This window comes from Sceloporus undulatus, chromosome 5, assembly GCF_019175285.1.
Source record: "Sceloporus undulatus isolate JIND9_A2432 ecotype Alabama chromosome 5, SceUnd_v1.1, whole genome shotgun sequence".
Lineage (NCBI taxonomy): Eukaryota > Metazoa > Chordata > Lepidosauria > Squamata > Phrynosomatidae > Sceloporus > Sceloporus undulatus.
The window spans coordinates 135556227-135580399 of NC_056526.1; the positions used below are offsets into that span (position 1 = coordinate 135556227).

A 24173-nucleotide genomic window follows, 5' to 3' on the forward strand; every position below is an offset into this window, starting at 1 on the left:
CATGGGGCATCTTGGGCATGGATAGTGTTTGAATTCATATTTGTTAAGTCCTTTATTTGTAAGTTTTGTAAGCACTTAGTCTCCTAGGCAGCATGCAGATCAACAGAAACACAATAGCACACAGACACACACACACTGCAAGCAATACAATAAAATAAAATACCATGATAGTATTAAACAAAGTAGCAGAGAAAACAACACATATAGTGGCAACCCTGTAGGAATAAAGATGAAATATACACTGGCAAAACAGCAACAAAAATCTATTTGATATAAGATAATATATTATCCTTTAATATAATGAAAATATTAAGGCTAGTCGTTTAGAAATATTTAAACAATATTGCATAATTTTAACAGATTTTTTAAAAGCCCTGGAATACAAAGCCTTTGACTGAGGCTAGAAAAGGATTAATATAACTGCTTCTCTAGACAAAGTTTTACACTGATGGTGGGACAGGCATGTAGGCACTTCTAAAAGAGCCCTCTTCCTCATTGTCACCCTCCCTGTTTTAGAAAATGAGTTCACTTTTGGAATATAAGACAGAAAAGTCTTAATCTACCAGAGCTGCACATACTCCATAAGGAACTGAAGTAATGTAAATTGATTCTAAGGAAAGCACATATCTCATACCCTCCAACTGTCCTGATTTTTCAGGGACAGTCCCAATTGATCCTCTATCAGCCTACTTTTCCAGCTGTTTTTAAGATATCCCAGTTTCTGTCACCTCCTCCCATGTGCCTCTTTTGTTCTCTGCTTACTTCAATTGGTGCAAACTGAGTTCAAAGTGCAAAAGTTTGCACACAATTGATTCAGCAAGTAGGATAGGAGAGGAAGAAGTGGAATCTTGCCCTTCTCTGTAGATTCAGGCAAAAACAACTGCCACAGCTTCTAATAGCTTGTGTATTACTTTTGCCATCTTGACCATGTTCTGATGTTGCTTGGCCATCACATGTGCCCCAGTTTTCATCAGTTCAATGTTGGAGGGAATGGATCCACTTCCATAGTGTTCCCCTAGTTAAAGGCTGGGTAGGGAACATGAAAATGTGCTCAATACTTTCAGGCATTTGGGGTTTTGGATACATGCTTGTCTAGGATTGTCAGACAAAAATATTAGAATTAAAATTAAAATTTGGAATTTGGAATATTAATATTTGGAAAATTTCAATAACATATTAATAAAAGAAAGCAGTAACTTTTCAAATATCTAGTCTACCAAAACAGGAGAATTTCACAATCATCTCCTGGCTAGAGATGATTCATGAAATCTCAGGGTCAGGACCTGTGTGACAGCCTTATGCTTGTCTGGTAAAAAAGCTAGACAAACAAGAAAAACACAGAAGTTTACTTATTCACTATGTGTTATTTGTGAGACCAGATGGTGGACAGCCAAGTCAACATACTTTTTTGTGGAGAAGGTGCATGCAAATGAATAGCTTAGGATGACACTGTAAAAATGAAAAGTTGATGTTCCTGTAAAGACTTTTGCACTGCATGTCATGAAGTATTAATTGCTTTTCATCAAATTAACAACATGCCTTAGTAGAAAAACTACTGCAGACAACTTGAAGTACGGAAAGACACACCTGCTTGACAAATGGGGATTTCAAGATTACTCACTAGGCCTCCCCTGTTAACTTGACAGGAATGGCAGGGCTAATGCAGACATTAAGGAAAGAACAAAAGGCTGACTTGCAAAGGTCATTATTAGCATATCATCAAAGGCTGTGTTTCTGACTATTTTCGTGACCACCACAGAACAGATTAATCCCGCTAAAAGCAAACTAAACCAATTATGCTAGAAGGTTTGTCTTATGTCAATTAGAGTAGATAGTGTTTTGGAATGCAAAAAGAGGGTGGGGAAGGCCAGGAGAGAGGAAGACAAAAAAGTGAAATGCATATAGAGAGCTTATAAGCAGTAGAACCCCTCCCCCCAGCAGATATACATACAAGATGTTTTTTTGGGCTATGTGGCCATATTGGCATGGGAGCAAGTGGTGTGTGTGTGTGTGTGTGTGTGTGTGTGTGTACACACACACACACACTGTGTGACCCTTGGTTGAGAGGAAGTGATTTACATGTAAAACTCTGTGTTGGCTTGTTGTTTAATGGCAAGGCCTCAGGCTAACATGTAACATGATTAACATGTAAATCACTTCCTCTCAACCAAGGGAAGATACATGGTCTAGGAGATTGAAATTTAGTAAAAGTCAGGATAAAAAAGAATATATATAATAAAATGTTGCACCACTGGTATTTAATGCCAAAAAAACTGTCTAAAATGTATAAGGAAAGGGGAAACAAACGATGGAAGTGCTTTAAAGAGAATGCAACTTTTTTTCATATGTGGTGGGGTTGGGTAAAAGCTAAAACACATTGGACTTGAATACATAAAGAAATTGAGAAAATACTCCAGATAAAAATAGAATTGAAACCAAACACATTTCTGTTAAGCACATTGGATAGTTATGTGGAAATAAAAAACTGTGGAGGGGTTGTATTTTATTTAATTTCAGCTGCAAGACTGATATATGCTTGACAATGGAAAGAAGAACAGATTCCAGAAGTAGAAGATTGGCTCCTCAAGATTTACGATATAGCTGAAATGGACAAATTAATGAGAGGGGAACTTGAACAAATTTGGAAAAGATTAGGAGTTGGATGAGTTGTACATGACGGGGAAATGGATTCTTATAGCAGCAGTAGGGTTCAGATAATAGTAGATTAATAATTGATGGGATGAGATGAACAAATAATTATTAAAATATGAAAATAGATGGTACTTTAGTCAATATAATAGAAGTTTGCAGTAAGAAAAAAAAAGAGAGATTAGGAAGATACAGACTAGCTTTAATGTTAAGAAATAACCAAGGATAGCAGGAGAGGAAGTAGATGAAAGGATGGAAAGATATAATGTAGAGGAGTGAATGAAGTACTTGAAGGGGATGAAGTGGTTCTGCAGGAATTATTAAGGGAGAGAAAATAGAAGGGTTAGATGTAAGAAGGGGAATAGAAGGTTAAGCAAGTAGAAGATGATATAACTATTTGGAAGAGGAAGAGGAGAGATAGGAAAAGGTGGGAGAATAAGGAGGGGAAGAGAAGAAAGAGGTAGAAATTGGAAAGAGATAATTGGTTGTTTAAGGTAGGAGGGAAGGAGGATGTTAACAAAGAAAAGAATGATTGTGAAGAGGGAATTTCAGTAAAGACATGAGAATAAGATGAAAACCACTTAGAAGGAATGGACATGTTGATTAGAGAATTTTGGAAGAGATAAATATTTATATTGAAATATTGTAATATTGAAGAACAGGTAGTAAATGAATGTTTATTGTAGAATGCGTTTTTGTGATGTTGATGTGTGTTTTATCTATGTTCAATCTTTTTTTAACGAAAGTTTCCTTCCTTTCAAACTAATTTTAAGGTTTGGAAACTATTAATAGTCAGATGGAGCAACATGAGGTGAATAGAGTCGATTGTCTACATGCTCAAAACCCCAGATTCTTCGAAATATCAATTGTTGTGCCAGCCCTGTGAACAGGTACATTATCCTATACAAACAGAACACCTTTCAGGGCTGGACAGATTGGCTGAAAGGGGAAGCAGGCTGCTTCCACATCATGCCATGGCCTGCACAGGTCTCAAAAAGAAGCCCTGAAAAGGGACTTCTTTTTATGCTGCAGAATGGGCACTATCTCTGCCGTTGCATGGCATTATGATGCCCCTGTGTGCCATGCCATTTGGGTGCTGTGCATGGCGAACATTATCATGGCACACCCCATGTAAATGGGGGAGTGGCAAGATGGTGCTGGCAGCACACAGCAGGGTTGGGAGCATGTTCACTCTGCTCTACTGCAGCCCTAGTTCGGGCCCAGGCCGGCACAAAGTGCCAGTCTGTCCAGGCCCAAAGAGAACACCTTTCCTCAGCTTCCCTCACCATTTTTTCCTTCATTGCTTCTCTTAATCAGCACAGCAAGTTAGAGTAGTATTCTACATTAATTTCTTGGCCCTTTAGAAGACAGACAGTCATTAAAGTACCTTCCATATCTCAAAAGACTGTTGCCATGACCTTTCCTTCTGATTTTTGAGTATTGAATTTTTCATCTGTGAGCCATTGTTTTTTTCTTCTTATATTTGTTGACAGATTTTAGTTAGAACTAGAGCAGGTTCTGTCTCTGTAGCTTGAAGCAGCTCTATGCCATCTTTTCCTAGTGATTTATTTTTCTCAAGCACTCTACATTTCACTTCCACTTCACTTTCTAAAATTGTATGTTCATCTTCAAATGGTCCTTACTTGAATTAATATGCGATCCATTCATTCCTTTTATAATTGCACAGCCTCTTTTGTTCAGCATCTTTTTTATAATTGCAAACCTATACTTTTTGTCCAATCAACAGTAACAATAACAAAAGCCACTTGTTCCTATTTTAGAAATAAGACAACAAGGAACTTGTGAGTTGTTAGAGAACTTCTCATGTTCATTTATGATATGAGCTCCTTATCTTCTATCTTATACTATATGTAAGGTAAGCAGAGCCCAGATGCAGAATCAATCTCACTTCAATTTCTGTTCATCTTTTGGGGTGAGCAGAATGCTATACAGTGGTGCCTCGGGTTACGAAATTAATTCGTTCCGCCATTCCCTTCGTAACGCGAAAATTTCGTAACCCGAAATAGCTTTCCGTTAGCGCTGGAAGCCTATAGCATTTGAATTTCGCGCCGAAATGAATTTCGTAACCCGAAAAATATTTCGTAACCCAAAACAGTTTTTGCCAATCCAACCTTTTCGTATCCCGGAAATTTCGTAACCCGCGCATTTCGTATCCCGAGGTACCACTGTATGGGGTGGGGATACAGCAGCTATACGTATATTCTAGGGGTTTAGGGAGAGGATGACAGCTAGAAATATAAATATTTTAGGAATCTAAAAATAGTCAAGATCCTACTCAGCCAGTGTAGCATAAATAAATTACAGTGGAGTTACACTGAGTTTGAGTTATAGAGTGGCTATACCACTTTAGGACAATATCTGTAGGTTACTGTTAAGTGTGCATTGCTGATCCCCTGTTGCACAACTGCAACGTGTAATGTGATACACGTCATTACATGTTCCACACTAGACTTTTGCATGCTCTGTTGAGAGGCCTCAAGCCACATTACAGAATGAGCAGAGGCTCATTGGAGATCATATTCACCTCACCCAATGTAATATCAATATGTGTTCGGAATCTGGATCTCTGCTTCTCTCCCTGTGTGCTGCATAAAGTCACTGTACAGTGTCCAATAAAAATAAGATGCCAGCCACAGATGCTGGTGAAACGTCGGGAAGAAACTCTTCTAGAACAAGGCCCCATAGCCCGAAAAACCCGCAAAAAACTATCCAATAAGTCTGGAGGCATAACACAACTTATGCCTGTGTACATCATTAACAGGTTCCTGGCCAATATTTGCACATTTTCTTATCCTCAATGAGAAAACCAGTCAGGATGCATTGTGGGAAAAACAACTGAACTATAAGTCAACCTTATAAATAGGTCGAGGGCAGGTTTTGCTGACAAAATTATGGATTTTTATATGACCTGTGGATATGTCAAGGGTAAAACCTAGGGGCATATAACAAAGGATCTAGAGGATGAAGCAAAAGAAAACAATGCCAAAGAACTCACAAAATTTCAGTAAGCATAACTGTTTGTTCTCACAGTAAAGGCTGGATGGATGAGAGAGTGCAAGGAGGGCAGTTTGTCCAGGACAAAATCCACTCTTTTCTTTCACCAAGGGATATCCCTTTTTTAAAATAAGCATTAAAGACAGTACTCACATTGGTCCATGGATAAGTCAACCTTTTCGGGGGGGGGGGGGTGGTGGTGTCAATTTTTAAACTAAAATTTCTAGATTTATACATGAGTATATACAGTAAGTCTTAACCAGTCACTTGACACAATTCTTTCTGAAGGATATTTAATAGTCAAATATTCTAAACAGTTGCTTAGCTTTCCATGCTCTTCTTTCTTCTCCATAACACCAGTTCTTTCATTTGTGTCCTATCATGATTTAAAAGTGTGCTTGTCATTCCTGTTTTCTATTATCTAAATGCCAGACTTTATTGCTTGTTATGCATGAACAATCTAAAGATTTTCAAGTCTGAAAAATGTGTATAAAATCAAGGCATACAAAATAACTTTTCTGAAGTCATTTGCAGAAAGCTCGGCTGTATGCTGAAACATTTTTCTTGTCTGTCATAGTAGGCTCTTTATATGTGCCTCAATGTTAGTATTAGGTAAGAATATAAAGTAGGAAACACACAAGTATTCCCTTCATCTATTCTTACAGCATTTTCAAGGTGCTAAGCATTTACCACCTGGCTAAATAACTGCATTTCTGACTGGTTTACTTGTCTCCTGGCAGTTTCTTCTCTGTGTACTTTTGCACAGAACTTTTTGTAACAGCAGTGATAAACTCTTTAATCACTCTGAAAACATTTTAAAGGATAATGAATGCTATAAAAGCTACTAGGCTCTTTCATTTAAGGATGAGAGTTTCCAAAACGGTACAGTGTTGTGGGGAATTTTATCTCTTTGGTATTACAGATAGAAAGTTGTGTAATTTTTATACAACAGTTGCCCCAATATTTTTTTATTTTATTTTTTTAGTTGTGTTTAAACAAGACTATCTTTCTGTCTGTACAGGATACACTCAGGCTAAACACATGGACAAATGTTGCCAAAGAAGATCTAGAAAATAAATTCAATAGTCTTGAGATTCTCACGAAAATCTATTTTGGACCTCCAGAGATCCACTGGAAGACAAAGCATGCCTTGCCTTAAAAAGTCTGTAAGACTTGTGGTACATTTACAGAAGTAAATTGCATACACACAACTTTCTTTCCTACATGGATTATTACTTTGCATGTAGGAAGAAAGGAAGTTTCACCGTCTGAAACAAAGAAAGAATGATAGAAGCATTAAGGTAGGATAGAGTGAAACTGCACAAAATTAAGACCAAGTCTTAACTGCCATAATGTTGACTTCAACATATGCATATCCCACAAATGAGACGTTAATGTTTTTAACTACAGTATTAAAAACAATAGAAAACAAATTCAAAGCACAGAGTAACAAACTCAGCTTTTAATGCAAAATTTTAATCAGTTATTTCCTTTTACCCTACCAGCTGAACAATAAATATAAAAATGTGAATCTTGAAGGACAGAATAATGTTGAGTCAGAGTTCCCATTATGTGCACAAGATGCAACTGATAGAGCAAACACAGAATTGTGGTGATTTTCATTGTTCTGTCTTTCTCTCTCCAGACCCCTGAAACTGCTATACAGTGGGGCTGGCACTGGAGATGTCAGGCAGAAAGGAGACTTCAGAAAAAATCCCTTCCCCTCTATTCTCCTACAATGAATTGCTGGAACTACATGAATGAAAGAAGCCCTTCTGTTTCTGGAAAAAAACACTGTGGATCAAACCTAAGTAGAGAGCTATTCTCAGATAGCATTTGATTATAATTACATCCACCCTAACCAGTGAGCTAACAGTAAGGAATGCTAGGTTTTACAGTCCAGTAACATCTGGAAGACTTCACTTGGTCCACTACATCTGTAAACAACCCACATTTAAAAGCAAGTTTTACTTCCCAACCCCCAAAGACCAAATTATAATATTGCAATTCTAATGTACTACTATGTTGTTGTGGTACAACAGCTAAATCAAGCTGTCTCATGCAATAAAACGCAAAGTGGGAAATCTGATAAACAGCTTCCTCCAAAGGTCAAAGTTAATAGGTTTTTACTCAGAAGAATAACACTGAGCAAAAAAGATTCTTTCAGCATTAGTTATCTGGAAAACTGCAGCTACAATATACCAAATCAGCCATGCTATTTTAGGGAAAGGACATAAGAGACTTCAGAACCTTCCTTTGCTCTTGATATAAAATAGATCAGACTTTGGATGAAAACAAATGAACAGAACCATTTTAGTATGAATACTGAACTGAACATAGAGTTTTTAAAATAGAAAGAGAGAGATATTTCCTCAAAAGACAGGGGAAGAGGAGAGAATCAATTTTGTTATAATTTATAAGAGAACTACAATCTGCAACTGTTGAAAGCATTAATCCCATTTGCCTTACCTCTGTCACTGAAGTCATCCACAAGAATGATTTCTGCTATCAGGCTATTTGGAGTCCTGTTGATAATGCTGTGTATGGTCCGCAAGAGTGAAGTCCAGCCTTCATTATGAAATGGGATGATTATACTAGTGTTTGGAAGCTTCTCCAAATATACCTTGTGCTTACAGCTGAGGATAGGAAGGGGGAAAAAGGATTGTATAAGAATATAACAGAGCAAAACAGGCTCAGCACCTCTCCAATATTTATCATTTAACCCCCCCCCCCCATATAAAATAAAGCTGTTTATCAAATAAGCAAACAATTAAAATGATTTTTACTGTGATCTTTTGTCTGTATTTTGACTGTGCTGCATATTGATGCCGTAGGTAAACCTTCTGTCCTGGAAATCAGATAACTCTTATGTTAAAATTGTCAGATGGTATAGCCAATTAATTTTTAATTTTATTTTAGTGGAATGTTTCATGTTCCAGAAAGGGAAAACTTTATAGAAGAACCACCACTAAAAGCTCTATGTGAGCTTACTTGGAAGTCCCACTGAATTTTTTAGGGCTTTCTCCTAAATAAATGTGCAGAACAGCCATACTGTAAATCCATAGCATTCCACATTTACAATACTGATGTCTGTCAATACTCCCATAAAGATATACTGACCACCATGATTTCCCAGCTGCCTATGGATTTTCACTCATAACCTATAATAATCTATGTCTACCTTTGCTAATATCTTGCCAGAGATGTGAGTCCTATTCTATCTTTTGGGGCACATTCCATTTCAAAAATGATATAAAATTTAAAATATATGTCTACAAACTACAATATATGATAAAATGCTATCATTATTATAATCAGCATTGTTTTTGTGCTACCATTACTACTGTTCTTATTGTTGTTCATGTCTCATTTGGGTTGACCAAAAGATGAGAAAATGCTTGAGTCCAATTTAAAAAGGATGGAAAACCTCAAATAATAACCCGAGAACAGAAATCTATTGCAGAAGTTATGTCTGTTGTATGTGCAACACCCACACTGAAGCACCATCAGATAAAAAATTTACTTTCACAGAATGGCATCTGAGGAGGAATCCTTGTGTTCATTGGGCTATGATGTGACACTAAGGCCTGTTACAGACTGCCAAAATAAAGCTGCTTTGGGTCTCTTTAGAGGTATGCTATTTAAATGATGCATGGGTCCTAAGAGTCTGGAGGTCGCACCAAAGCCACACTCCATTCTTAAGCACCGGAGTGCAGCTTTGGTGCAGCTTCCGGATTCTTGGGATGCATGCATCATTTAAATAGCATACTTCCAGAGAGACCCGAAGCAGCTTTATTTTGGCAGTCTGTAACAGGCCAATGTATCATCCATACTTTGATCTGGGATTTAATGGGTGGTCAAGGATGTGAGTTCTGGTGTAAACACCAAGACAGTAACATCTGGTGAATCTCGTTCACCTTTATTGATCACATAGAAAGAGATTCATAGGGCATATATGGTACACCTGTATGAGATTTCCAAAGCCAAAGTCAAATCTATAGTTGAAATCTTCCAAATATCCACTTTACTTTTTTCTTTTAGTTTAATTCCTATTCCCAAAGGGACAGACAGTGCTAATGTAACTCTATTAGTAGATCCACTGAATGCAACTAAATGCTCAGAATAATCAGCACCACTGAAAGTGTAACTGCAATTATGCCTCTGGAGAAATGAGGAGCTTCCACTGACTGATAAGTGGAAGTGAATGAACATCCAAATGTAAATGGAAAGACATAAAGGTATTTCATGAACTTCTTAATGAGTCACCAACTACATTTGTATAATGCCAACTGCACAATTAAACAGTTCATCGTTTCATCATTTTACAATAATGTCATATAAAGACTTCAATAGTGAAACAACTCTGAAACTATGTAATAAACATAAGAATAACATTTGTTATTTGCCATCTACTATGAAACTGATGACACATAGGTCAGTTTATCAAAATACTGATATCAATAGGCATGTCTTTAACTCATATGCTTTTAGAATTCAAAGATATAGTTAGATTGTAAGCCTGAGGGCAGGGAACCGTCTAACACAGTGGTTCTCAGCCTTCCTAATGTCGCGACCCTTTAATACAGGTTTGGTTTTTTTTAGTTTTTTTTTATCCCGCTCCTTCTCAAGATCAGGGCGGCTCACAACATGTATTAAAACAAAGTAGATACAATACAATAATAACATCATACAACTAAATACAATAAAATAACAAGCTTAAAGCCCCATTAGCCCAACCTCTTGGCCACGGAAGAGGAGGGAGGCCCACAGGATATTATTCGGGGAATGCTTGTTGGAACAGAAAGGTTTTTAAATCCTTTCTGAATTGGGCCAGGGAGGTTGATGAGCGGAGCTCAGTGGGCAGCGTGTTCCAAAGGGCCGGGGCGGCGATGGAAAATGTCCTCTTCATGGTGGAGGAAAGCCTGGCCCCAGGCACCTTCAGTAATTGCTGCCCAGATGTTCTGAGGGTGCGGGACGGAATATACGGGGAGAGGCGGTCCTTCAGGAATCCTGGGCCCAAGCCATTTAGGGCTTTATATGTGATCACCAACGCCTTATATTGAGCCCGGAAGCGGATGGGCAGCCAATGAAGATCTTTCAGCACAGGTGTTATATGGCTGGCCCTGGAAACGCCAGTAACCAGCCTGGCTGCCATGTTGTGGTGACCCCCAACCATACAATTATTTTCATTGCTACATGCAAATATGTGTTTTCAGATGGTCTTAGGCGACCCCTGTGAAAGGGTCGTTCGACCCCCAAAGGGTTCCCGACCCACAGGTTGGGAACCACTGGTCTAACTAAAAGATTGTATGTACAGCGCTCTGTAAATTTACAGCACTTTATAAATAAAGGTTAATAATAATAATAATAATAATAATAATAATAATAATAATAGTCATGTTAGTCTGTAGTATCAGTACGTAGAGAGATCCTGTAGCACCTTTGAGACTATCTGAAAGAAAGAAATTAACAGCATGAGCTTTCATAGGCTTCAGTCTACTTCCTCAGATGCATCTGAGGAAGAAGACTAAAGCCTACAAAAGCTCATGCTGCCAATTTCTTTCTTTCTCTCATATGCATTTAGTGACCAATACAATTCATTCTTTATGTATATCTAAAAGGCAGTTGTGATATACAGATTTTTAAGCCGTTTGATTAGAGTTCAACAGCCTAGGTTCTGGGGGAAAAACATCTGGCACCAAGAACTTTGGAGAGCCATGAAATTCATTTGATGAGATAGGCTCTATCTTAAGAGCCATCTCCATTACATGGCCCAGCTCTTCAATACCGCTATTTTGCTCAAGGAATCTAGAGACATCAGTCTAACTTAGTTTGGTTCATCTTCAACATGTGTTTAGAAGTCAAGCATGCCTGTAGCAACTCATTCTCTGCATTCCTAGCATATTAGTGCTGACCTCTCTACTTCTGATAGTTATGTGTTGAGCACTACAGTCAGGATTCGGGAAAGTGTCCTCCTGAACATACCTAGAAGCCTCCCCACAACAGAGAACTCTGCTTTATTAGACTTGCCAAGTTCAAAGAAATGTCTAAGCATTTTCAAACAAATACTTCCCATATCCTTGTGTGGAGCAAGTTTAAACAAATGCCTAAATCAGCTCTTGTTTCTTTAACATTTTGCGAGACTAAGGAAGAATTCAAGGCAACTGCTATACTGGTGAGACTGCTGCTTCAATGAAATCAATGGATTAATTTGAAAAAGCCCACTCCTTTCTGCAAAATTCTTAATGTATTCAAGAAAGCCATTCATAGAATCAACATAAATATCAAGAATAGATAGTAGAATGCACTTTCTTAGTCTAAGAATTGCATCTAGCATACCTTCCTGATGACATGTGTCACTTATTATTCCAAAGGAGAAGGGTCAGAGAAAGAAAGAACTAAAACAGAGCCAGGGACCAAGAGATAGATACCTGAAGCCAGGGAAAGGTATTTGAGGCCAGATAAAGCAGGAAGGAAGCTCATGCTGGGACTAAAAGATTTGTATTTGACCATTGTACATAAACTGCTTTTTTGTACCTCAAAAAGTTGCCATTGTAGCAATAAGTCTTTACCTTGCTGACCATAACCATCAGAATGATACATGTTTTAGATTCCTCATTTTAAGAAAGATGTAGAGAAGTTGGAGCAGGTTCAGAGAAGGGCAACAAAAATGATAAGAGATCTCGAGAACGTAATATATGAGAAGAGGTTGAAGAACTTGTAGTAGTAGAACTATGTGCATATGTGTATGCATGTGTGGATCTACACAGCTCATTGCATTTTTGCATTCTTCTTCAGGACATTTATATGGGACTGTCACAATAAATACACATCCTTCAAATTTACAACTACACCTCTGCCCCTCAATCCTACTTCATCATGCTACAACAGATATCTGCCCCCTGGAAAACAATTTCTTCTTTCAGGTAACTATTTGTTCAGTCAGGTTACTGTGGGAAATTACATAGACATAGCATATCATTTGTTAAGTGCAGAATTCAACATCATAATCAGTTTTACCTAAACAAACACAGGCATTGCTTAGCAAGACCACAGCTTTTTCTGCAAATAAAATAAGGTTCAATATTAAGCCCATGTTTGTTTTCCTTTAAGCCTTGAGTTTAAACAGCAACCCCTATGCTATCCTTCAAGCATAAACCAACTTTAAAACATTTCAACTTTACAGGTGAAAGTTTGGGGAAATCCCTATGAGTGATTTCAACAGAAATTAGCATTAAATTCATAACTTTTCCTTTGTTGCAGTAGTTGTTATTGCTTCCAGTTCGATAAACAGATGATTAATATATATTTTTTCCATATGGGAAATCATTCTACTTCAAGCAAGAAATGAGAATTTTTAGGGCTATTGAGCACCTCAAGTTTTCACAGTGAATGAAGAAGGTCATTTAATATGGGCATTGTCAATTGTAATACAACTGAAGAGATTCTGAGTTTCCACTGGTCCTTTAAATCCATCACTTATGTTCAATAGATAAGTAGACTGCTGTTTAAAGTATGATGGAAAAATAGTGTTAGGTCAAGCGCCTAAAAGATTCTGTATCCGTATATGTCTACTTGTTTAGGCAGCAGAAAATTATCTTGTCTAGGAACATGTTTGCTACAAAATGGCATGCCAGCTACACACATTTCAGTAGATATTTGATGCATTCAATCACCCTATCTGTTCAACATGTATGCAGAAAATATTACATGCAGAACAGGCGTAAACTCAGAAACAGATGGAGCGAAGATCAGAGGAAGAAACATTACCAATCTAAGGCGGTATCCAGACTGGTGCTTTGTGCTGGCCTGGATACATGCTAGGGTTGCCTCGGGGCATCCTTTACAGATGCCCCTCAACCCTAGCACATAACCGCGGCTTTGTAATGGTGTCGCCCTGTCTACATGGGTGCCGCCATTACGATGTCACGGCCGTGCTGCCTCCAAATGGAGCAGCGCAGGCATGACGCATGCGTGCCACTGCAGGGAAACGGAGCTCCTTCTGTTGCTTGTATCACTGGCACAGCCTTTACACAGCTGCGCCAGCTATACAAAACAGAAAGGGGCCAACAGCAGCAGGCATTTTTAGAAGACAAGTAGAAGCATAGAGTCTGCTTAACCCATTCTTCAATGACTATTTTCCCTTTAATTTCTAATTCAGACATGACAGAATTGGGGGTATACTTATCAAATTTGCAGATGACACCAAATTAGGAAGAGTAGCTAATACCCCTGAGTACAAGATCAAAATTCAGAATGAACTAAATAGATTAGAAAGCTGGGCCAAAGCTAACAAAATGAATTTCAACATGGAGAAATGTAAGGTACTGCACTTAGGGTGGAAAAATGAAATGAACAGATACAGGATGGGTGACACGTGACTAAATGAGACTACATGTGAAAGAGATCTGGGAGTCCAAGTAGACCACAAATTGAACATGAGTCAACAGTGCAATGTGGCCATTAACAAGGCCCATATGATTTTAGGCTGCATCAATAGAAGTATAGTGTCTAGATCAAGGGAAGTAATAGTGCCACTCTATTCTGCTTTGGTCAGGCCCCATCTGGAATATTGTGTCCAGTTCTGGGCACCACAATTTAAAAAGGATGTTGAGAAACTGGAGCATGTCTATAGGAGGTCTGGAAACCATGCCCTATGAGGAATGACTTAGGAGGTTAGGGATGTTTAGCCTGGAAGGCTAAGAGGTGATATGATAGCCCTGTTTAAATATTTGACCTTTTGTCATATTGAGGAGGGAGCTAACTTGTTTTCTGCTGCTCCAGAGACTAGGACCTGGAGCAATAGATGCAAGCTACAGGAAAAGAGATTCCACCTCAAAATTCAGAAGAACTTCCTGACAGTAAGGGCTGTTCGACAGTAGAACAAACTCCCTCGGAGTGTAGCGGAGTCTCCTTCCTTAGAGGTCTTTAAACAGAGGCTGGATGGCCATCTGTTGGGGATGCTTGATTTAGATTTCATGCATGGCAGGGGGTTGGACTAGATGGCCCTTGTGGTCTCTTGCAACTCTATGATTCTATGAGATTAGCAAAGTTACTTTTGAGACTGTAACATCCCAAATTCCCCAGCCACCTGGGCCACTGCCTGAGTTTTTTTGGTTAACTAGTGTGGCAAAGGTAATTTTTCTACTATCCAAATAATCCACTCTTATTTTCTTGCTGTGGGTTTCCAAGTAAGCATTTCTTGCTGGGAAGCTTCAAAGTTGTCAATACATGTTGTGAGAAGGAGGGGGAGGAGGTGTATTTGAAATGAGAAAATAGCTTGTACAGAGATGAAGCACTACACTTCTCTGTTCAGTGCTCCCTTCTCACAAATCAATGTCCCCATTTCATAGCTTTTTCTTGTTAGGATTCAGGGGATGACTTTTAAAAAAAGTTAAGGTGGATGGGTACATCATTTCCTCTAGATTATGGAGATTATCACATTAGCTTCGCTGCTAGGATAGACCGGGAATGTAACTTTCTCAAGGTGGATCTTATCACATTCACCCATCGCCGGGCAGTATGCAGCCCATATGCAACCCAGGCTTCTCTTGCAACTTTTCAAGAATGAGATAAAACATAATTCATCACTTGAACCATGTGATAGTCCTCCTCCACTATTTAGTGAGCTACAGTCCATGAACTATAAAGGCACTAAGCATTTATAGCTGCACTATAAAAGTTATTTTTTTGTTAGTTGCAAATGCAGCATGATATAGGTTAATACAAATGGGATATACGTAGAATTAATTGCTTGCAAAAAGTAACTGGTTACAAGTAACCAACTACTTCTGCAGTCTGCACGATATTACTCTGATACCAGTGCACCCTTATCCCCAAAGATCCCTTGCTTATATTCTAAAACATTGCCCCTTTATAATAAGATCTTTTGCAAGCAACCTAAATAATGCAGGGTGTAATAGTCACTTAAAATAGCTACTACGGAGTTATTTAAAATTAGGTGTGTTTTATGTTCCCACAGTGTAAAGATTATTACTAAAATAAGTGGAACTGGCTTGTCTTTAAACTATAAACTTAAATAGAAATTTAATAATTACAAAACCTACTGCAGTGTAAACAACCATGCTCCACTAATGTGCATTTTCAAAATGACAACCTTCAATGGCCCATTGTTGAAATGTCTGTAGGAGCACATTTCAAAGCAGCCTGAGCTTTTTAAATTATGAAAAAGGAAGGGAATGTTGGCACCATTTCAGTCAGTTTATAGAAAAAGTCAATTCATAAAAGCTGCAATTTGTTTGACCCCACAGTTACAGCGGTAATATTTTATGCACATTATGGAAGAGAAGTGGCAGAACCCTGGCCAGATACCAGATTTTATGCCTTCCAGATATATCCATAGGCTTGTAAACTGCCTTCCCATATGATAATATCACCAGAAAAAGGGCATGCTATACAGATTTTCCACAAAACATTCAGGAAGCCAGAAAAAGGAAAGGGAAGGAAAAAATAATAATGCAGGAACTCAAAGAGGATAAAAGCAGAACCCCCTCCTTCAGCCCCAGTTTCTGCTTTTTAAAAGAAAGAATTCTGACAAAAGAGCACGCCACACAAAGTCAGAACAAAGAGAAAAAGTACAAGTTTCAATTTTCCATTCAGTTTTTGTCAGCACATCCATTCCTGGTGGAAAGGGTTTTTGGTTTTTGGTTTTTTTTTTAAAGAGCTGACCTTTTCTCTCTCTTTATCAAGGGGACTACAATACCTACCTGACATCAAGTTAGTGACAAGCACGCAACAGAAAAATACCAGCCTAAAACATTTTCAAGCAAAGATTTACATAGTAATTGTCTCTCTGTGTCAAAGTATTCAATTTACAGCGGCCAGCTTCAGTCATACTGCATTTCTATTCCAATCTAGCCTTGTCAGCTGAACTCGATAAAGCAGTGATAACTGGTAATTTCCACGACCATTTGACAGGTCTGTAAAATTAGCTTGGAGGTAGGGAGAGGGGAGAGAGGAAAATAATTTCCAACCATGAGAGAGAGGCTCAAAGCTTCAGAGCTATCAACAGGCACAAACATTACAGCATACATTTGTACCAAAGAGGAAATTAAAAATGCTAATAGATGGCCTGCCTCATCCATTAAGCCAGATAATTTGGAATGAGGCTGTTTCCTGGGTTAGCTTTAAATTCAAATACTTAACTGGTTTGTGGATAACAACAGGGATTGACAGGATACTTATATTTTTAAAAATCTCCAGTAGTGTACAAAAATGGCAGGGAGGCACTTTTCTGCAGTGGAAAGGGGTGCACAACAACTATATAATATTTTGTTGTTTTCCTGTGCCTTCAAGCCATTTCCATTTTATGGCAACCCTAAGGTGACCCTATCCGAGGTTATCTTGCCAAGATTTGTTCAGAGTGGGTTTGTCATTGCTTTTTTTTGAAGCTGAGAGAGTTGCATCTGGACTGCAGGCTGCATCTGCACTGCAGAAATAATCCAGCTGACACTACTTTTAACTGCCATGGCTCAGTGTTGTGGAATCTTGGGAACTATAGATAACTATAGACATAATGATAATAATGATAATAATAATAATAATAATAATAATAAAATTTATTTATATTCCGCCTCTCTACAAAATGCAATTGGGGTGGCTTACAAGGTTAAAATATACAGTCCAAAGCCTCAACCCACCCATCCCCTTAAAATACAGTTAAACAATGTGGAATTTAAAACATAAAACATACTTTAAAAAAAACTGCGAGACATTTAGCTTTCTCTGTCAGAGAGCTCTGGTGCCAGAACAAACTACAGTTCTCAGAATTCTACAACATTGTAGAATTCTACAACTGCAGTGTGGATGCAGCCTCAGTGGATTTCAATGGCTGTTCTCTAGAGTCCTAGTCTTAACTATGCAATGCTGGCTCTCATAATATTATTTGCAGCAGCTATTTTTTTTATCATTAAAATAGGTATATTTAGAAATGTACTACAAAATGAGCACATGGTGGGCAAGAGAAAGGAAGCACTTAGCTCAGTGGCAGACAGAGTACAGTGGGTCCCTGTTATCCACTTGGGTTCAGTTCCAGGACCCCCCGTGGATACCAAAATCTGTGGATGCTCAAGTCCCATTAAATAGAATGGCATAGCAAAATGGTGTCCCTTAGATAAAATGGAAAATCAAAGTTTGCTATTTGGAATTTATAATTTTTAAAAAAATATTTTCAATCTGTGGATGCTTGAATTCATGGATAAAAAAATCTGTGGATAAGGGGGGCTGACTGTACCGGGATAGTGAAAGAAAGAGGCAGATCAAAGGGTTTCTTTGTAAGGCCAAGCTGGGTACAGGAGCAACTATATATAAATATAAACAGCCCTGTACATGTTTAATAAGGAGATGCTAAGCATGTTGCATAATAAATGTATGCTTAGTTAGAGGCATGTATTCTGTTTTGTGCAGATATTTGTAGACACACATAGCATAAACATAAAGAGTAATTATTAGTAATAATTAATAATTCATTCTATCTAATTTACATCCAGCTTCACTCAAACTATCACACACATGCATACACACAGAGGAATATATAGGAATGTGGTTTACTCATATAATTAAGAAAACTAGTTTTAAAATACTATTATGTCTCTTATTGCGGCTGCCCTTCACAGCATCCAGTGAGAAATGGATGTATGAATATAAAATCAGATGACAATTTTAAAATAGCTGAGAAAGCCAGATGGGCAATACTACAGCTATCACATTACAGGAAAATTTATGGTAGTTTCTGAACCCCATAGCATGATCTACCTTAAGAAGAACACACCTCGCTGGCGTAAGAGATACTGTTAGCTTTCCTGTGATGTGTCCTGTGTTTTTGTTTTTGTGGCGTAGGGATATTCCCAGCTCAGCCATGAAACCCACTACTGACCCTGGGCAAGTCACATGCTCTCACTCTTGAAGAAACAACTTGAAAGCATACAACAACAACAACAACAACAACAACAACTGTACAAATGTCTTAAGATGTCCTAGATACTGTGATACCTTTCAGCCTTAATTGCATGAAAGAAATCTGGCTTATATCTAAGGCTGCATTCCATATAACTACTTAAAATGGAGAGTACTTGTGTTAAAACACAGGAAGAATGACAACATCACAAAATATGACACTAGAAAAGCAATGTTGTGAACACATTAGGAAGTGAAATTTCATGGTAATTGACTTGGATACTGGTCACTTCAGACCAAATCCACAATTAGGGACAGTGAGGTGGTAACAAAAGGTTGAAGATCACTACGGAAGGAGTTGTGACATCCCCCTGGAGTGTGTTCCCTAGCCTGATACCCTCAGAAACCCATATTTTCCAATACTTCTCATATGAAAACCAGGACATCTATGGCCAAACAGCATCAGCATGTGAAGATGTAAAATTTCTTAATGTTAATACATAAACTAGGAGAGGCTGCAGCAGTTGCTTCTGCCTACGTCTATTGGGAAGGGCAAAATTCTGTCCCCTCTTCTCACTGAACTACTTTTGCACTCTGAACTCAATTTGGGCAACTGAAGTAAGTTGAGAGCAAAGAGAGATGGTAGAAGGAGAAAGCTTTTTTAAAGTAGCTGAAAAAGTGAGATGACAGAGAATGAATTGGGATTGTCCATACTAGATTGGGATAGTTGGAGGGTGTGGATATATTGAGATTCAACTCTGAGCACCAAAGCTGAAAGTAATAAACTATTGCCAGTGTGCTCTACTCCTGCACATGGAATGAGGGGAAAGAAGCATATTGTCCTTTGCCTTGTCCAGCTCTGATCCACATTATGGAAATCTGGGATTCTATAAAGTCTGTTTATATTTGAAGTGTGTGAAAATTAAGTATATGGAGGAAGGGATACAACTGCAGCATTAGGTGTCTTTCTGACACCCACGCCTCCCAGCATCAAGGCTTACATTGGCCTTTCTGTCCAGATACCATGCACATATAGATGGTACAATTGTACTTCAGACTATGTAATTAGCAAAGCAAACTTTCAACACTAGAATCCTCAATATATACTGTACTTGTTAAATGATAATTCTGGGAACTGTATCCCCAGAAGTAATTTTCCCAGTTCTGTAACAGGTCTACAAAAAAATAGGATTGCTGATGATGCAGTCTATGTTTAGATAAATTGCATACACATGATTCTTTTGCAGAAAATCCCACTAAAGCAGGGTTGGTGTCTGCTTTCCAGGCCACTCATATGCACACCACATGTATTTAGCACACCCATATTGGCTGTACAATGCTTGCAGAATATGTGAACTGCTATATTTATTCCATTAAAATGTTTCCCATCCTGAGTACTATATGGTCTCTTGGCAAGTCATGGCAGAACAGTGTAGGTGCCAAATAGGTTCATGGCAGGAAAGCTGATTACAAGGAAAGAGCTGAACCACTATAGTGCTGATGTTCCCAATAAGACACGTCTGACAATGCCCTGCTTCTGGGGATATCCCGAGAAATGTCACAGCCCATCTGGCTAGCAGTGGGTGAAAAACAAATTAGTAGCAGATATATTGACAAACACTACAGGGAAAAGTGGCAGTTCAGCCTCATTTTGTCCCTAATGATTTTCTGCATTGTTTCCACTGGCAGTGTTTTTCAACACCAGTAAAAATCAGGATATCCTTTTAGAGCACAAGCTGTTGTGTAGTGCATATTTATCATGCCAACAATGCAATTGAATGTAACTTTAATGCTCTGTAATTATGTATTAAAATCCCATCTAACTGGAAACATTCTTGGCCAGTGGGAATTGCTGCAGATAATTTCAGGTGACCTGGGGATAATTTTGCCAGCCAAAAGGCAAAAACAAAATATTTAAAACAAATAGATTAGATAAAACAGAGTTAGGTCTTTGCATTAATCATATGCAAATGAACCCTGGGTTATAGAGATTAATACATGGTTTTCCAAGGGCATGCTTTGCCTTTCTTGAAAGATTTTTTAATACGTTTTTTTTTTTAAATGAGATGAGCATCTTATAAAACCCCCAAACTAAAAGACCAGAGAAGTAAATATATGCTATATTGAGCTATTAACATAGAGTGTATGCTAAAGAAATGATTTTTCTGTAGTTTCTCCACTGAAATAAATCGAAGCACCATGGCCATGTTCTTGCACATCTACTACTCTTTTTAGTGAAGTTTGAGCAGGAGAACTTCCAAAAGCCAATGAGAGTTTGGGCAGGAAGATTTAATACCAACACCCAACTCTAGTCAGTCTCTTACTTGTTTCATTGCTCTCAACTAAAACCAGATACATTAGCATTCTGAGACATACTAGCTTAATTAATCTCCCATGCCTACAGAGATTTTGATTCCCAGTTAAGTCAAAACCCCAACAGAGAGCAATCTATCAATGACTGCAAAGCTGTAGAAATGTCTCCAATTATGTCTTGCAGGGACTAGATACCATTTAGTACAGGTTCGTGATTGCACAGAGCTCTCTGATGTCTTCCAAAAGCCCCAACATGTATGAAAGACTCCCACTAGGACCACCTTAGCATTTCTATCCAATTCCTTCACCACAACAAGCCAAAACATTTCTAGTAAAACCCCTACAGCACCTTGGCTACCTGGAAAATGATAATGTTAGGTAGTCAGCTAGTTCAGCAACCAAGCCACCATTCTGTTGTGAGCACAGTTTCATCTATAAACACTCAGAATTGGAAAACTCTGGGATGGAACACTTGTTCACAATGAACCACTGTAACTCCACTTCCTGTCCAGTCAGCTGTACATCTGATTACTATAATTTTCACAAGATGTCTCAGGTGTCATCATTTGAAAGGAAAAAGACAGTGTAATCTCAACTCTTGATGAACTCATGTTAGCAAATCTAGATCCTATGTTTGGTCGTGGTTAATACATAGTGCTGCTAAGTGTGACAATCATCTCTTTTTTAAATCTAGCCATTACTCCTGCAAGGGCAGCTATCTTTGACATTTTCTTTTCTTGTGAACATCATCTCACAATTGCTTTACTAGACATTAATCTTTGCTTAAATTGTTGTTGAATGTTCTGAGAGGATACTGAGTCAAATAGACCTCGAGGCACTAGTCAGGTTAATCAAACAAACTGTCAACATAATTGTTTCTTATAACTTCCTTGACTTCTAAAGCCATTGGACTGACCAACTGTAGAGATAAAGTTTTGTGCTAACTGCATGGCTGTGTACCTTTTCTTTAGTCTTATCTGTCAAGTAAATTACAAACAATTTTTTACAAACAAGTAAATAAATGTCATATAACTTTGCACCATTGCTGTTCTATTAATAAAATTCTCATTGATCAGATAAAACACAATACAAAACACTTCATAAATTACAAAACAACTAAAATAAGGATGTGCATCTTTGCTTGTTATGTTTTTCCATGCAGTAGTACAAAGATTTTTTTTTTATTCTTACTAGATGATAAGAAAGTGTTTTGAGCATTTTTCAATCATTTCAAAAACATTACATTTTTTGGTGTGCGAAAACATATCTTCCTTTCCAAAATGTCTGTTTTTCATTTGTTTGTTGCATAAATAGGTTATTGTACAAAAACACTTTTTCTGTAGAAACAATGTTTTGACAATCATTCCCATAATATAGTAATAATCATAATCTAGTGTCAGTTGATGATTATCATGATGGAACACCTTGAAGGTATCCTTAGCACTAAAGCAGATGGAAGTGAAAAGGTATCTCTGATTATTCCAAGACTTGTACTGTATTTATCAATTAAGAGTCATTATATGTGTCTTGCAATCATGTGGGAAGGTTTGGGAAAGCTGCCTGATCCTATTTCCATACCTTCTGCCACTGTGATCTGCCAGAAGAAATATCACATCCCCCAAGACTGAAAAGCCAAACAATGTCTACATGGCAGCTCACAACTTCCCTTTGTTTCTCACTCAAAATCAATGAAAATAAAAGTAGACATTACATTCTTTCTAATCTTTCATCTATTTTTTCTAATAATCTCTTAAATCACAATGCATTTTCATAAGAAGGTACATAGTGAAACAGTCAGATTTGAACTACCTACTTAGGATGACGAATGTCTGGCAGTGATCGTTCCAAGGCTATATTGTTGCTCACAAAAATATTGAAACCATTTTCCCGATAAGCAGAATCATCATTGTCTTCTTCTGTGAGTGGGTATGGCTTTCCTTGTTCACCTTTCCCTGGAATTATATGAAAAGGCTATCATTACTAGATGCTAAGCATCCAGAAGTGGTCAACAATTTGTTCTCTAGAATAGTATGTGGCAGTGCTGTGGTAAATAACCATGCTACAAGTCATGTCTGAACTATGAAACAATGACAGTTAGTGCACATTAGAGTATACAATCGGTGCCTTAGGATTTTCTTCCTTCTAGACATAATAAGCCAGTTAACAAAAATAAAATAAAATAATAAAAAATCAAAATCAAATAAAAACAGCAAACCTATTGGTTTGGAAATTAGTCCCATCCGTTTCACCTCCAATGTTATTTCTCTACTAACAAGGAGGATGACAAGTCTGAATATAAGAACTTGTGCCTTTAAAGCAGGGTTAGGACACTCCCTCTATTTTCTCTGCTATCCTAAGCGGAGAAAACTTTGGGTGTGAGTGAGTTTTGTTGGCAGATCTCCCTTTTTAAGAATGTTCAAATGGCAACCAGTAGCCCAGTTTGAAGAGACAGTGGGTGATGATGAACACAGCCCCACACTCTTCTCAGAAGTAGACTATCTGCAAACACCTCCTCCTCCTTATTGTCATCCCTGCTGCTACTGTTTTCGTTCTTTAATCCATTTTTCTTTTGCCCACATATGATTCTTTCCACAGATGATTCCCTCCCTCAGTTTGGGCAACAGTGTGTGTGGCGGGTTGGAGTGGGGAGAGAACTGTATGAAAATGATGTTCCTGTAGTGCTTGGAAGATAATATTGCCAAAGTGAAGTACATTCTTAACAAGATATAGATCACTTAGTACTTTCTATATCTGTTGGTCTATACCTATCAGAACCCCTGATTATCAACCACATTGTCCTAAAACAACTGTATGGTCCCAGGCTGCTTATTCCTTTCTCTATACAAGCACTTGACAGTGTGATGATATATTAGGGTTATCACTTGACTGGCAAGCAGAGCTGGCTTGCTTTTGACCTTTACTGTGGTCTGATCTATAAGCTTTCAAAGTATCTGGAAGTAAACATGACCCAACATCATCTAACAGAGAACAACCCGTTAACTACATGTGCTAGTTCAGTCTTGGCAACTACCAAAGTAACCTTTATTTTACATCACAAAAAACTAGGAAGACTGCAGTTATTACTTGAGAGTTAGCACCATAGAACTCAGCGAGACTGATGTTGGAGTAATAATACATAGAAATAAATTGTAGAAGCATAGAAATTAAGCAAACGTGCAAATCTATCTGTTTTGTCAACAGCTTATTCCATCTCTGCCGGGGGGGGGGGGGGAATAAAGAGCTATGCAACATCTTGTTTGAACTACAACTCCCATAATCCC

The 24173-nt window shown here is 38.0% G+C and overlaps 1 protein-coding gene across 4 annotated transcripts in view; it reads right to left on the reverse strand.

Annotated features, from left to right (window-relative positions):
* Positions 1-24173, reverse strand: part of GALNTL6 (polypeptide N-acetylgalactosaminyltransferase like 6) — a 627170-nt gene that overhangs the window by 324595 nt on the left and 278402 nt on the right. For all 4 annotated transcript variants that reach the window (XR_006104265.1, XM_042470421.1, XM_042470420.1 and 1 more), the window contains exons 4-5: positions 22706-22844; positions 8134-8300 (exon numbers count right to left, since the gene is read on the reverse strand). Coding sequence is in view for 3 of the 4 variants with exons in the window: in XM_042470421.1 (XP_042326355.1) it covers positions 8134-8300; positions 22706-22844 (306 nt within the window). In the remaining variant the exon portion in view is untranslated. The remainder of the gene's footprint in view (positions 1-8133; positions 8301-22705; positions 22845-24173) is intronic.